This window comes from Folsomia candida, unplaced genomic scaffold (assembly GCF_002217175.1).
Source record: "Folsomia candida strain VU population unplaced genomic scaffold, ASM221717v1 Fcan01_Sc023, whole genome shotgun sequence".
NCBI lineage: Eukaryota > Metazoa > Arthropoda > Collembola > Entomobryomorpha > Isotomidae > Folsomia > Folsomia candida.
The window spans coordinates 991,334-1,007,158 of record NW_019091215.1 but is presented as its reverse complement, the minus strand read 5'-3'; the positions used below and the strand labels follow the sequence as shown (position 1 = coordinate 1,007,158).

Genomic DNA, 15,825 nt, shown 5'->3' with positions numbered 1-15,825 from the left:
TAAATGCGTACATTACAATGCTGGTTGGAGAAGGGAGATTTGTAATTCTGTGTTTGACTAAAATTCTGACTAATATTTAATTTTCCCGCTGTGTTTAAATCCTGCGATGTACAATCATCTACTATTGCAGAACATCTCGAGTATAAATATGTAAATAAAATTATCCGACTCTTGACTCCTTCGCGATCGGCTTGCAACGATGATGAACGAGAACCTCCCGCTTACTGAATCTTCCCTCACACTTGGAACAATAGAACGTTTTGTCGGGATGTTCACGCAGAGTGTGCACCACTCTGAGCAGCATATTCCGGCAGGGGACGTCGCAATGAAAGCAAGGGGACGCCGATTGAGCAGTCTACAAAAAAGGACATATTAAAAATCAATCACATATGTGCATGAATTATTTAAGGTTCTCTTGCATTCGGGTTGTGGGATTGAATTTTTGTGTCTCAACTTTCCCTACTTAACTCAATTTAACCTTATTCAAATAACGATTTTGAAACTTTAACCTCCGTGGGTTTTTTACAACCCAGTTATTTTAATGCTGCTTCTCATTGAAGAAAAAAATCAAAATTCTACCCTCGTAACTTTGTAAACCTAAAAATTCTGGATTTTTGGGTGCATCAATATCTTCATATTGCAAAAAACGAAAGGCGATGAAGAAGTTTCAAAATCATTATTTGAATATATGATAGAAGGAAAAGTTGAGACACAACAATTCAAACTCAAAACCCGGATACAATGCCACCTTAAAAAATGCTTGAGTCAAGTAACCTAAAATTTCTTTACCATTTTTGGAGAATCACACCCCTCCAAATGCGTCACCCACTCAACCTCTGAGCCAATCTCGACCCCACAGCCGTACGGACAGGACGTCTTGTCCCGGAAGTGGATCCTCTCCACGTGACAATACAAGCTCCCCGATGAGGAGTAAGTTTTTGAACAGATGTCACACGCCGGACGGGCAAATGTCTTTGTCCCCACGCCCAATGGAATACCGTGGCGTTCCTTCCGGTGTGCGAGCAGCATCATAAAATCGGTGAAAGTTTCCCGGCACAGGGAACATTTCCCTTGGCAGCGAGCCATTTTCTTATGAGAACGAGAATGCCCGACTAACCCAGTTTTCGAACCAAATCGTTTGTCACATTGGGGGCACGAATATTCGCCTTCGGGTCGGTCGACGAGTCTGCGAATATTTTATACAATACAATTTTACAATACAGGTTTGATCTGGTTATTGACTTAAAATTCAAACTCACCGTTTCTTAACATCATCTGAAGTTTCTGTGGCTAAAAATAGGAAATCGCTTTTAGTTAATATGCAGTTACGTATATAGCTTGGTTTAAACAAAGGTGATCATTCCAACGCCAACATTTAACGTGCCATTGTATGCGGGCTTTGGGTTCGAATTTGTGTCTCAATTTTCCTTTGTTCGATGTATTCTATACTGATTTTTAAACTTATTCATATCCGTGCCCATTCTACGAAATGAAGTTTTTACATATTACATCTAAAAATCAATAATTTCTACCTTACAAAGTTACGAGGTTAGAATTTATTTTCTCCGGTGAGAGAAAATCGAATCGACGAAAAAAGCTACTAAAAATTAAATATTTTCTCAGAAATAGAAAAATCCAAACTCTCACTTCGTAACTTTGCAAACTTAAAATTACCGATTTTTAGATGTAATAAAACCTTTATTTAAAAAAATGTGCGGAGATGAATAAAATTTGAAAATCGTCATTTGCATATGTATAAAGAACCAAGGAAAAGCACAAAATTACCCGCCAAAACCCCAACAAAATCCCACCTTAAACACGAAACCTTTTGTTCATATGTATGTAGCACCTGATCAATCTATTTTCACAATTTCCTAATTAGCTAGTTAGCCACATTTTGTACGCTTACCGGAATCATCGGCCTGATTATGCATGTTTCTCATGTGGCGTCGGAGATTGCTCGGTCTGTTAAACGGATTTGCACATATTTTGCACGAAAACTTGGATGCTGGGAGGCCACCGACCAAATTTATACCGTTTTGTGACTCGTCTGAAATATAGGGAGGATCACGCATTAATTTGTTATAGGGGCCGTTCATAAATTTTGTAACACGAGATGGGAGTCTTAAAAATGGCGATTTTTCCGTTACAAAATTTACGAACGGCCCCACATTCACATATGTTTTAAATGATTTTTGTAATAAAACGCACCCCAAATTTCAGCGGGGACGACATTCCTCATGCCTTTGCTACGCGTGACGACAAAAGGTTGAGACATTTTGAGCCCGAATTTTGATTCAGGGTCGACAACGGGTTCCGAGCTCGTAGCTGCATCCATTTCGTCCTGGATTTCTGAAATTTCGGGGATTTCATCCGGGATTTCGGCCTTATTTTCGGATATTTCGGGAATTTCGATCTGCATCTGGTCCTCCTCGAGTGGTTCAACTTTTACGGTAAATTGCCCTCTTTTACGACATCCAGCTAATTGTTGGTCTTCATTCTTTAGCAATATTGCACCATCTCCATTAGCCAATTCTTCATACATAAATAAATACTTATTTTAATTGTAATTAATTTAACTTTTACATGATTAGTTAAGTATTTATATTAATATTTTCCTTACCACTAATTTTGTATCCTTTCCCCAGCTTGTTTAACACTCCATTCCCCCCGGAGATGACGGCACGCAGGGAAATGGTCACATTTTCAATAGTTTTAGACAACTTGGCCAACGAGAGGATCGCGGAGGAGCAAATTTTGCAACAAAATATTTGCGGATATTCGCCTGTTTGAAAAATGAGAGAAACTTGTTCCCGAGTTAGGACGAATTTGACAAGAAGTTCCATTTCCTGGAGGGCGAGGCGACTCAGATTCGACGATCCGGAGCAGATTGAACAGCACGAAGGGGGAAATTCTGGGGATGATTTCTTATTCCCGTCATCAATTTCACGAGGAACGTGGTTCTCCTGTCGGGGGACAAAATTTGACCTCGAGTGAAACCGTGGAGGAAAGTAGATCTTGCAAAATGTGTCCTGTCCCATTTTTCCTGCTGGTGGAAATCCCCTTTCCTGCCGACATTTTACCTGCAAAAAGTATTTATAGTACTTTTACATTTTAGAATTAAATTTTGAAATGAAACTCTAAATTTATGTATTACATGTTTAAATTTATTTGTAAAACGTACTGCGTTTGACGAGTGATCTAAAGATTGTGAAAATTAATTATTTGAATTGAGTAAATTTGAATTATGTAAGGCAAACAGGGGAAAAATCAAGTTACCTGGTTGCTAATTAAGTTTCCTTTGTTTTGCTTTTGTCAGCTGCTGATTTGACTGGGTTTTGAGTCGCCCGCCGCCTGAACCAAGGGGAATGTGACACAATAATGAATCATACATTCTCTCATAATTAGATTAAGAATTCAAAATGCATTCATTCAAATAATCGTTCGAAACGAATAGCAAAAATTAAAAAATAATTAAAATCAACCAATCAACCAAATTAATTAATTTATAAAAAAGAGCATTAAAAAATGCAATACATTTATACACAAGAAACGAACCTTTACTAAAATTTGAATTCTACAAACTGCTTACATACTGTTTACGGAAGTTTATTAAAATTCGCAAATCATTAGAAAAATCTGCTTTTCAGATCAAGACCTGTACCAGAGGGTAAAGCCGGTGAATTTGGGGGCGCCGGAGGCGGAAATTTTGAATCAGCGTTGGCTTAGCTGGATAAGCTCCCTCTGGTGTGTGTTGAAATAGGAAATCAGATTTACTGGCGGGGCGGCGTGTGTAGAATACTACCGGTGGCGCGGTGTTCTACGGTCCGCGGCGATTGCCTAGAAAAATGAACTTTACTAAAATAATGTACTTGTTTATTAATCAAGGCAAGCTTGAATTATTAAGGGGCGAAAACCCCTTTATGGAAATGTCTGGTCTGTCCGTCTGTCCGTATCCACGATAACTTTAGTACGGATTCGAATTTCAACATCTGGTATTCGGCAACGTGTTTCTAATTTTTGGGGACGGGATAAGTTCGAAGATGGGCGTTGTAGGTCATAAGGTGACGACGCCACGGTGATGACGCCAACGGTCAAAGGTGTCGAATTTTTTGTTTCCGCCGTTTTAGACGTAGTTTTTGGCGGGGATTTCAGAAATCGCCATCATTTCGACGCAAGACGACCCCATCACCGTGTGGGAGGTGTCGAATATTGAAAAAATTACTTGTCCTGTGGGGTGTCTATTGAGAGGTATCGTCGTGTACATTCGAAGTACGAGAGTGGAGTGTCAAAACGGGGCAAAATGAGACGTGGAGTGATATGGGGCAATGCCAGGAAAGTTCTGAAAGACGTTGTGGGCGTGCCACAAAGACAGTTCCGTCTGTTTTCACCCCTTCGCTACATTTCGTTTGCAACAGTTTATTTTAAACTAACAAGACAAATAATTTACTAAAACATCCTAGCACAGTAAATTAATTTATGTACATATGTATCTGTATCTGTATGTCTGTATATATTAAACCTGGCATCTTTAAGATTGTGCTCGCATACCATTTCGACTAATTCATATAATAACAGTAAAATTAGTAATTTTTTATCCATCCAGGCAATATAAGGACACTGCCTTGCCTTGACTTACGGCTACTGCATGCGTAATCCAATTACTAATTATTTACAATTAATTTAGGGTGACCATATTTGTCCTGACTAAAACCGGGACATTTTTTGGCCAAAAAATTTCGCCATAATATCTAGTGCTTGGCGAAAAATTTTGCCATAATATCTAGTGCTTGGCGAAAAATTTTGCCATAATATCTAGTGCTTGGCGAAAAATTTTGCCATAATACACAGTTAAAAATTTTGCATTGATGTGAGGTAAAAAATAACTTCAAACGGAGTAATAAGTGCAGTGATGCTACATAGAGTATATTGAGGGAAAAATATCATGGGGTAATCCGTTTTACTCTACCTTGCACTCGGTGTGCATCATATAGTGTTAGTTGCATTACCCCTTATAAGCCACATTTCGTACCCCACATGAATCAAAAGCATCTGGATAGTTTATGTAGTATAATATTTTTTATCTCATATCATGGCGCAGAGTAACTATATGAAGTTAATAAATTACATATATAGAGTATCGGTTATCTTTTGCATTTATTGTACTTGCATACGTCAATTCATCATAAAAATTACAATTCATATTAATAATATTATTTAGCTAATTATCTAACACTATTATGTATAGGTTCTAAGCAATTATTGTCTCCTATCCGAGGAAGAAGTTCACGTACGAGCGAATTATCCAGGTTAAATAGTGTATCGTAACAAATATTGTTTTCTACATAAAAATACAAGTAATGTTTTAGATATTTGATAAATTGCAAAACTGTTTAAAAAGGATACAAACCGAAAAATAAGTAAGAAAGTAATACCTTCAAATGTTTGAATCCAGTTACGTTAGAAGTCGCTTGACCTCCGCAGTGTCCATCTCCATCTGACAATTCTGCACAAATCCATGTTTTAATTGTAATTAAGTAAATTTTGCAAGATTAATCGAATAGATTATTTACCACTAAGTGTGTACCCTTTCCCCAGCTTGTTTAACACTCCATTCCCCCCGGAGATGACGGCACGCAGGGAAATGGTCACATTTTCAATAGTTTTAGACAACTTGGCCAACGAGAGGATCGCGGAGGAGCAAATTTTGCAACAAAATATTTGCGGATATTCGCCTGTTTGAAAAATGAGAGAAACTTGTTCCCGAGTTAGGACGAATTTGACAAGAAGTTCCATTTCGTGGAGAGCGAGGCGATTCAGATTCGTCGATCCGGAACAGATCGAACAGCACGACGAGGGAAATTCTGGGGATGATTTCTGAATTTCTGGGGGATCATCCTGTCGGGAGAGAAAATTTGACCTCTCGAGTGAAACCGTGGAGGAAAGTAGATCTTGCAAAATGTGTCCTGTCCCATTTTTCCTACAGTTGGAAATCCCGTACATTTTATGTACCTGCAAAAAGTTGAGTGCTTTTAGAATTAAATTTTGAAACGTAACTCTAAAATTATGTATTATTTCACACATTTGTTTAAATACCTCCAATTTATACACGCACTGCGTTACTTGAGTGATCTGAAGATTGTGAAAATCAATTATTACTATTCAAATTGACTAAATTTTAATTATTTGAGGCAAAAAGAGGAAAAATCAATTTACCTGGGGGGGAATTCAATTGTGACATGCGTAAGCATAGATTTTGCTTACGCATTGCTGAGCATAGATTTTGCTCAGCAAAAAACGCGATTCAATAGATAAGCATGCGGAAGTTCAAAATTTGCGTATCTCTTGTCTTTTGCTTAGCACTGCGCAAGTTTTTCCACCACAAAACAGTGTCAGCTGGCAAAACTTATCAGAACAGTTATCTAGGTCGGAGTTTGCTTATGTAGCTAATTGTCACAACAAAATAATATTTATGTGGTATGGATTCGAAAAGTTCAGTTAAGATGGAATTAGTTGACACAAATGGAAAGAGTAAGAAATTATAATTATAAATATCTATTTTGGGAATGTTCAGAAAACACGAAACGCAAAATTAGTCATTTTTTTACACATCCCTCGTAGAGGGATATAGTCCATTTTTACACCCCATTTTTTTAACTGATCAAGGGGACCAGTAACACAACAGCCTAACCCCTCCCCTGCTTTGCGTTACGTATTTTATGAGCTTTCCCTCTAATAAAAATAGGTCAATTAATAAATACTTTGTAGGACGCCCAAACTTTTCCACTAAGGAATGTGAGGCTTTGGTCGACACCGTTGGACTTCACTACGATGCACTCTTTGGAAGATTTAGTTCAACCTTGACCAACAATCGGAAAAATGAGCTATGGGATGATGTCACCGAAAAAGTTAATGCTGTCTCTTCCGTTAACATTCCTAGAAGCGTAGCCGAGGTGAAAAAGAAGTATCAAGTTTTGAAAAGTAGCGTGAAAAAAATCGAGACCAACAATTCGAATGAAATGAAAAAAACTGGAGGAGGGTCTGCGATTCTACAACCCCAAAATACCGTAGGAGAGAAAATTTTGGCACTTGTTCCACGGGTCGAAATTTCAGGAATTGAGGGTGGAATCGACATTAGTAAAAGTTAGTACGCTTAATTCAATTCCCGTCAGTCAAGCACAATTTTTAAACTCTTTCTTAAAATATTTAGTGTCGACCGTTGATACTGCGCCATTAAACTTGATCTCGGTAACGGGCCTCATCCCAATTGGAGACACGGGCTCAAGAACAAACAAACCGGCTGATGCTTCGGAAGAAAATGCTCCACATTTTTTCAAGAAACAAACGAAACGTCCTCTGGAAACTACTCTTTTCGCATTACAAGCTAAACAAGTTAAATTATTGGAGACTCAAACAATGCAACTGGCACAAATAGTTGATTTATTGGCGGAGCGAAACTCAATTGAAAAGGAGAAGCTACAAATTATGAAAAATAATTAATCCTCATCATTCATTTCTCTAATTATTTGATTATAAATATCTTCATCTTCGTTCAGTAATGCGATATTAGTCGTATGACAAAAGTTGTGAAGCGTGATTGTTGAAATAATTAGGCGACAAACTTTTGTTGGAGTATAGCAAAGTTCTCCCCCGGTCCTGTTAAAATGTTAATCAGCGATACACTAATTTTTAAAGGTTTAATAAATCGTTTAATTACCTGTGCATGGATCTAAACCTACTTTTCCATCGTCCAATTGTGCATTCAATGGCACATCGAACGGACGTTAACCTTTTATTGTAATCGTTCTGAAAAGGAGTAATAATTCCCCTAGCATAAGGAACCTCCATAAACGGAGAACGAGAATATCCTGAGTCACCTAAATAGATACAAAATAAATACATTAAATTAAAATTCCACTTTACTTCTTAGCTATTACCTACCTATTAATTTTCCATTCCCAAATTCTCCTGTCAAAAATCGGTGATGAATGTGAGAATTTCGGAACACAAACGAGTCATGTGCGCCACCCGGATTACTTGCCACGGCGTCAATGAATCGGAATTGGTCGTCGCAAATAATTTGGACATTGATTGAGTGGTTTTGTTTTCTATTCACGAATGACCTTTCGTCTTGACTTGGCGAAATTATATTCACATGTGACCCATCGATAATTCCTATTATATTTGGAAATCTACTCTTGGCATGAAAGGCTGTAGAAATTCTTTTCTGTTCAGCTGCATCGGGAAAAGATACGATTTTTGGCGACTCCGTAACAAGAACTCGGCTGACCTAAAATAAAATCGTAGAGAGCGATTGTAATCTTACAACATAATATAAGCGTGTGTTAATATTACTTAATATTAAAACTTTTACCTGCTCTATAATTCTTGACGCGGTTGGTTGGGATAATCCACAATCTGACCCCATTAACCATTGAAAACCTCCTGATCGAAAGAACCCCAGTGTCGTAAGAACTTTAGATTCCGCCGTCACAGCATGATTTGTAAATTGTTTCGGTTCCACATGTGGTTCTAACCACCCCAAAATCTCTCTAGCTCCCCACCATGGCAAGCCAGTGTGCTTTCTAATTTCAAATTCGGAGAGGCTCTCAAGTAACTTTCTTTGGGGATAGCGTCGATTACGTTCATTCCTCAAAACAAACAATGGCACCGACATGTTTCTTTAACCCTTTAAGAAGTATAATTAACTACAAGAAAGTATTTATTTGGGGACGTTATAAATATGTTGTGGCGACAGTGCGGGAGGAGGAAAGTGATTCACTGAAGTATTGATAAATATTAACTTTGGGCAAGGAAATGTTCAAATTAACATTTGGTTAAGAAAAGAGAAATCCCTCAAAGTTACAACAGATTTTACGCCGCGGAGAGAAAATCATGAAAATCAATGACCTCCTAGAAACGACCACAATTTTGCAGGACGGCTTTAATTTTTCTCTCGAGTTAAACCATCTCTTATTAAATGACGACAATTATCGTTTCAAATCAAAGGGTTAAAATGATAAGGCAGACAGGTACATACATTGGCTATGGAAGTTATTTAAGCAAGAGATAATACTGCTCCCGAGTACTTTAAAAATACGCAAGGTTTAAGAATTATATTTCTAATTGAATAAGATTTTTGGCGTAAGTGTATGAGTAAGCAAATTCCTAAATTCGGATTAATTGAATCCAAATTTTCCATTGCTTAGCAAAATCTATGCTTACGCAATGCTTATCTTCGAATTGAATTCCCCCCCTGGTTGTTAAGTAAATTTCCTTCCTTTGCTGCTGATTTGACTTGATTTTGTTTTTGTAGCCAGGGTCGCCCGCCTGAACCACGGGGAATGTGATACACTAATGAATTGGGCATTTTCTCATCGTTCGAAAAGAATAGCAAAAATTAAAACATAATTAAAATCGATTAATCAAGTAAATTAATCATTTAATAAAAACCGGCATTAGAAATGTAATAATTTTTTTTACATACACAAGAAAATAATCTCACTTTCTGGTTCGTAAACCAGAGGTCAAACCCGGTCAATTTGGGGGAGGGGGCGTTGGCATACCAGGGTAAGCGCCCCAATGTTGTATGCAGGAATAGGAACTCACAATGGAACCTTTTTTCAAGCTACACCGGGATCGACTAGCGAGTTATGTCAAAAAAGTAAGCCGAAAATTTAATTTTCGACTCCTAATAGGAGTCACTTGACACTTATCTTTCCGTTGAATGGCCCCTTTGAAGAAGAAAATTGGAGGTCAAAGTTCACACAAGCGCCTTAGTTTTCGCCCCGTGGAGGAAAACGCAAGGGAAAATTTACTCAAAAATTGAACTTAACCGCCAATAGTTTTCTTCAAAGGGGCCATTCAACGGAAAGAGAAGTGTCACGTGACTCCTAATTTTTGGCTTGATTTTTTGACACAACTCGCTAATCGATCTCGGTGAAGCTTGAAAAAAGGCATTGTCAGATTTAATGGCGAGGGCGGTGTGAGTAAATTGCCCACAACAGTTGTATTGAGATTAAGCAACCAGTTGTGAGAATCAAAATGACGCTGCCCGGCAACGTCAAATTTCTCATGCCCAGTCACAACTCAGCTTTGGGTGCTATGCAAAATAAATTATGCAAATCAACTAGGGCCCGATAACAAATATTCATTACCAACTGAACGAATGATTTATTTTATTATTTATTCGTTGAAGATATCTATAATTCTCTTTTGTAACCAATTAAACCAGCATATGTACATATATATTTATAAGGTACATATTTATGTATACCAATATACGTACATACAACTATTGCGGTGCATCGAAGTCAACCGGATGGATTTGATTTGAATTTCGGTCCGCCTCCAATGTTAATCAAATGGGCACGTGATTTTGGCGCGTAGAACTCCTGTCCGGTTGACTTCGATCCACCGCAATATTACAAAATTTTGTATCCATATCATAATTGTGAAAATAGAAAAATGGTGCCGTGAAGAACTATGTATATATAATACAGTACCATTCGTATGTCAAATTAATACGATTGGGTGCGGAACCATTTGGACAACGGTCAAGAACAAAAGGTCCATTATTTTGTTTAAACTCCACGGCTCGGAAATACATGACTCTATTAATCCACATGAACAATTTAACAATTGTGTATCCATAGCCTAATCCATTTAAAATTACGTTATATACATATATGTATACATAGCTTATATACTTAAGGATACATTAGAAATTTTATCAACCAATTATTGCACGTAGAATTCTTTCGAGTAATTTCTGGATCTTATGCCGGATGATACACGGGATATGTTTTTCTTTAATTAAATTACGCACTTATTCGTACAACGATAAGTAAGTATGTTAAAAATATGGAATAATTCAGCTACGCTGAACATGCATTTAAAGATGCTACAAGTATTTAAACCGAAATTTACAATTGTACCAAATGTGCATACGGTAATGCATTTAAACTGCATTAACTTATGTATCAGCAGAATCAGCCACAGCCGTGTTTAATTTAACTAATATTAAGACCCAACTCGGTATGATTTTAGTTTGTCACCAAATAATAACATCGATAATGTCCAATTACTAGCCAGTGAACCAGTTAAGAATGGTTACTATGCTCTAATTAATTATTAGCTAACTCCAAAATTAGTCTGCAAACCCGTGCAGAAACGCTGCTAGAACCTTCCAGTCCATGGCGATTCCGTTCATGAAAATACAAGATTGCCGTTACCAAAACTATTTTCACAAGACGAAAATCGATCAGTCATGTCGTATTCTTAACAAGGTTAAGACTATAAATAGTCAAGTCTCTTAATGTCATCACAGAAATCGCAACATGTGACTGGTACAACTGTGAGATTATCGAGATCCGAGATTTTGGTCTAAAAACACAGATTATTTTGAGCCTGTGGGTATTGTGGTATGCACACTCTAAATAAAAATGAGTAAAATTTACCCAAGGTTGGGTAAAAAAGAGGATGACACAACTAGAAGGTAAAATTTGTCCAACGTTGTGCAAAATTTATCCAAAGTTGTGCAAAATTTGCCCAACCTTGAGTAAATTTTACTCATTTTTATTTAGAGTGCAGGAAAGCAATTATAGCGTATTTAGTTTAATCACGTCTATTACACAAAGACGGACAAACTTGTCTAAAGTACGGGTAACTTGTAGGCACACTCCGCTATGAGAATATTGCAATCATAGCTCGAACTTCGTCGAGATGGTCAATCCTTCAAAACTTTACTTGAAGCCGGAATTGTGAACGAAGCAGCAAACAGGAATTTGATCTGAGCCACAATATTTGATTATGGATGAAGTTAAACGTTTTCATTAAATCATACTTACGACTAATTTAACTCTTGCATATTTATGTGACTCTTACAGCTTTTGGAGTTCGCCTACTTAAACTTTTGTTTAATGGTGGCAGAAAAGAAGTAGGGAAGCCATTTGGCGGATTATCAGTGATATTTGTGGGAGACCTGAGCACATATTGGAATACTTAAGGTAAACTAAAAGAAAAGGTCTTGCATATTGTCTGGAACGTTCTGAATTACAGGTCAATTGGACGCAGTCTGCGACGTAATTTCTTCCTGTGCCTAGCAAAAACCCACCACTGGCAAAGTCTTTCATACTGACCCCGTTCTACGTTCTGGGCTCCATGTTCACTATTTGTGCATTCTTGATGCGTTACAGTATGAATATGGGTAAATAGGTTTCAGTTCAGTGTTTTTACGAAGTCACTTTACATTTTAGATATCGTATTGTATTTTTGTGTTCCATTATTCCGCCCAAATTACGAAATGGGTAAGCATGACGTAATCATAACATAACGAGGTAGAAGTATGCACACGCCAGAGATGTGTCATTTGCAGATATGTAAAGATAAAACGGGAATTACGCAATTACCCTGATAAAAAGACCAACACCGAGAAAGAAAATTTATCCGAGAGGAGTTCGAGGAGCGAACAGCGACTACAGAAGTTAGGCCTTTTCTAGTATGTAATCTAGTATGTAGACTAGAAACAAGTAGCTTTAGTTAGAAATGAGTGAACGAATGTGAACTTGAATGGAATAAATAACTATCTAAAACAGTTACCAAGTGTGTAAAGGAACTATTATTTAACTCCACACAGCCGTAACATTTTGGTTTTTTCGTATCTGCGACACCCTGTCCAGTAGGTATATATTTGCAACAAGATAAAATACCCACGGGCAGGTGGTACATATCATATAATAGTTATTTTGATTTAATACCTCATTTATCGATACACTGATAAATAAGCATTCTCATCTTTTGAAAGGACCCAAAGATTAGCCAAGAAAAATCAATTCAATATTTACGATGTAAATATGACTGACTACATCAATATACATACTTTGCATTAAAATTTTAAGCAAAATGTATATGGTACATAATTTTCCAAGAGAAATAGGAGTTATGTAGTGAAATTGCAAGTGTACAAGTGTACCAAGTTCCTTGGTAATCATGATAATTCTTCTACGTTAATAAGATTTTGATGTTATTTTTAGGAATTTTCTTAAAACTACTAACTATAATTAGGGTATTCTCAGCTTTTTAAATAACCTCATTCTCACAAACGATTTGCCACGAATTACTGATAAAGCTATTTTATAGAAAGTATTGTTTTATGTGTAGAAAGCTTTTTGAATAATTAGAAGAGCTTCTAACAATGGAGGCGCAAACCATGTTCAGCACAGATAATTTTTTGACCATGTTAGTTTAAAAGAGCAAGTCTTTAGAAACAACATTTGGCTTGGCACTTGGGCAGATGCGCAAATTTCAGCACGTTATGGGCGCCGCAAGTTCGCAAAAACGCACGATTTTTCGGGCAATGCCCAGCGCGAGCTCAACTTCGTGCGTTTTTGCGAACTTGCGGCGCCCATAATGTGCTGAAATTTGCGCGTCTGCCCAAGTGCCGAACCAAATGTTGTTTCTAAAGACTTGCTCTTTCAAACTAACAAGGTCAAAAAATTATCTGCGCTGAACATGGTTTGCGCCTCCATTGTAAGTTCGTGTCTGAACGTTCGATGGAAATTCTTTGGCTTGAAGTTTGCCTTAAAAATGTGGAATCTTTCGTGTCTTGCAAACATTTTTACAAAAATTTTGCAATGCTAAATATATTCTTAATTAGAAATCTATGCCTGCCGAAGTACCAATTTTGATTATTTCACCCCACAAATTTTCGTCACCGCTCAAATTTAGTATTTAAAATTAAAACGTACATTGTATTGTACGAAAAATTGTCATATATTTGTCTAAATACGGCTATTTTTTTCACCAGCAGTGTGCACCCTTAGATATTACGTTAAATTGACCTTATATTTGTTAGTAAATGGGAATGACCTTAACATTCTGGTGTTGCAAAGATGTTTTCAGATGAGAAGTTCCTTTTGTTGGTGGACCGGATGTACTGATTTTCTCTGAAGGTTGAAGGTATCTCGAAGCCTGTTAAGAAAATAGTAAGATAGTGAACATACGCTAAAACAGGTTATAAAGGGTGTCGTTTTAATTCGTCGCGATCACTTTTTTTGTGAATGTTTCATAAATTTATTCAAATTAGCACCCAGCCAAAGGACAAGAATTAAGGGAATGCTTAGTATACATTGGTAAAAGATGAACAATGCGATGGCGTCAAGTGTAACCCTCCGATTTAGTTTAAATTGTGAAATTATGTGGTCCATCTTGGACCATCGCATTGTATGTAAGTATCTCTGATTTAAAAATTGACCACAAAGTATCACCATTTTTGACATATAAGTTTTCGAATATTGACAAGAGAAATTGCGGCGAATTAAATCCACGCCCTTTATATCCAAAAAATTATAAAATATAAATTTATAACATATAAACATACTTGAAAAATAGCGACATCCATTAAAACGATGGAACCCTTGACAGCACAAAATCAATTTCTGGAAATGACTTGTCTCTATAATCAATTACACTTGGTTAATAATTATGGCATGGAAATGCAAAATATTACGTAATGGCGACATTTTTTGATGAGACCAATGAGCATAATTTACTTGCTATTATTTTCTTTATTAAATCTTAGTATAAGGTGTATCGCAGAGTATGTGTAAAAAAAATATGTATCACAAAAAGTATCGAAAAATCTGACTACTCAGCAGTCGCACAAATAAGTCCCTAAACTAAGCATAATTTATGTATTTACATACCTACGTACATTATGGCGTCCAGTCCACCAGATACCAAAAAAATCCCATTTTCAAGATCCCTGACTCCTCTTTCGTTAAACACAAAAGTATGTACAGACTATTTGTCTCCAAAATATTTAGAGTGCACATTTTTTTCAACAATGTTCTCATAGAAACTTTCTATTAGAAAGTATATAAATAGACACTTACAATTCCCAATTCATCAAACCAATTAATGAGCGAGGTGGGCAGCCCCTGAGAATTTCGACGTGACCGCAACCTACAAAAAATTGGTGAATATGTAAATTGACTTAAATTGTCCATTTCACAATGACTTGAGCACTACGGCAAAAATTACGTAACTTTCCCCTGGGATACTTAAAGGCTATCTAGTTTGGGATTTTATCTGCAAACTTTTCCGCCAGCAAGTAAAATTTGAATACTTAATATCATGAATAACGTACCGTTAGTTTTATGAGTAGGACCCCATAAAATCAAAACTTGTATATCACCCCACCCCCACTTTAAAAAATTCAATTACATTTTATTACAAATTTTTCAAATTTAATCAAAGCTCACTGATGAAGATGAAGATGAACTTGCACACGATGTTGTGACGTATATCGGATAAATGGATGGTTCTGAGTGAATGCTGTGCCAAGGGGCTATTCATTAATAACTTGATTATTTATCTCGCTTCTGAACAAGATGCCTTTAACTCACCAGAATGTACATATGTACTTAAGGCCCATGTAATTGACAACACATGTGGGCCCCTAAAGTCGTAACGTTTCATTTGATCGGCCCCCTCCACGCATAGGAAGCAAAGTTTACACAAACAGACCGAGTTATTTATATCTGCTCCAGATTTTCTCACTCTTCTTTTTTCCTCTAAATATTTAGAAATGTGTTCATGCTTGGATCGCTGTATAAATAAATAAATAAAAATCCGCACGAAACACCGTTCACGCAAGGCATCATCATCTGTATGTCTTGGACGATTTCAATGCGAAAAAATCGACAATTCGCACATACCCAAAATAATACCACATTTCAAACATAAGTATTTTGAGATGGGAATTTTAAACATTTCAAAAAATTAAATTTCCATAGCCAAAAAATTTACGTATGTACATAATTC

General features: G+C 36.8%; 3 protein-coding genes across 6 annotated transcripts; 1 reads left to right on the top strand and 2 right to left on the bottom strand.

Moving 5' to 3' along the window:
• Positions 1-52: 52 nt before the first annotated feature.
• On the bottom strand, positions 53-15,702 carry LOC110858987 (zinc finger protein 813). Of its 4 annotated transcripts, none has more exons than XM_035859036.1 (14): positions 15,149-15,702; positions 14,895-14,964; positions 14,706-14,810; positions 14,381-14,455; positions 13,870-13,971; positions 3,665-3,840; positions 3,280-3,354; positions 3,158-3,201; positions 2,624-3,083; positions 2,212-2,535; positions 1,910-2,050; positions 1,260-1,290; positions 790-1,186; positions 53-355 (listed from the first exon to the last, which is right to left on the bottom strand). In XM_035859036.1, exons 9-14 carry the CDS (start codon positions 3,039-3,041, stop codon positions 161-163), a joined length of 1,506 nt encoding a protein of 501 aa, XP_035714929.1. In that variant the 5' UTR covers positions 3,042-3,083; positions 3,158-3,201; positions 3,280-3,354; positions 3,665-3,840; positions 13,870-13,971; positions 14,381-14,455; positions 14,706-14,810; positions 14,895-14,964; positions 15,149-15,702; the 3' UTR covers positions 53-160. The 4 variants fall into 4 exon arrangements, with proteins under 4 accessions (XP_035714929.1, XP_021963562.1, XP_035714930.1 ...); XM_022107870.2 differs by having other exon boundaries at positions 3,185-3,201; positions 14,706-14,773; XM_035859037.1 differs by having other exon boundaries at positions 14,706-14,771.
• On the bottom strand, positions 5,436-9,675 carry LOC110858896 (putative nuclease HARBI1). Its single transcript, XM_035859041.1, is given in 3 exon segments — positions 5,436-5,506; positions 5,574-6,012; positions 6,097-9,675. A coding segment is annotated over 1 exon segment (744 nt). The 5' UTR covers positions 8,678-9,675; the 3' UTR covers positions 5,436-5,506; positions 5,574-6,012; positions 6,097-7,933.
• On the top strand, positions 6,689-7,531 carry LOC118438563. The gene is made up of 2 exons (XM_035859038.1): positions 6,689-7,143; positions 7,211-7,531. Exons 1-2 carry the CDS (start codon positions 6,720-6,722, stop codon positions 7,498-7,500), a joined length of 714 nt encoding a protein of 237 aa, XP_035714931.1. The 5' UTR covers positions 6,689-6,719; the 3' UTR covers positions 7,501-7,531.
• Positions 15,703-15,825: the final 123 nt, after the last annotated feature.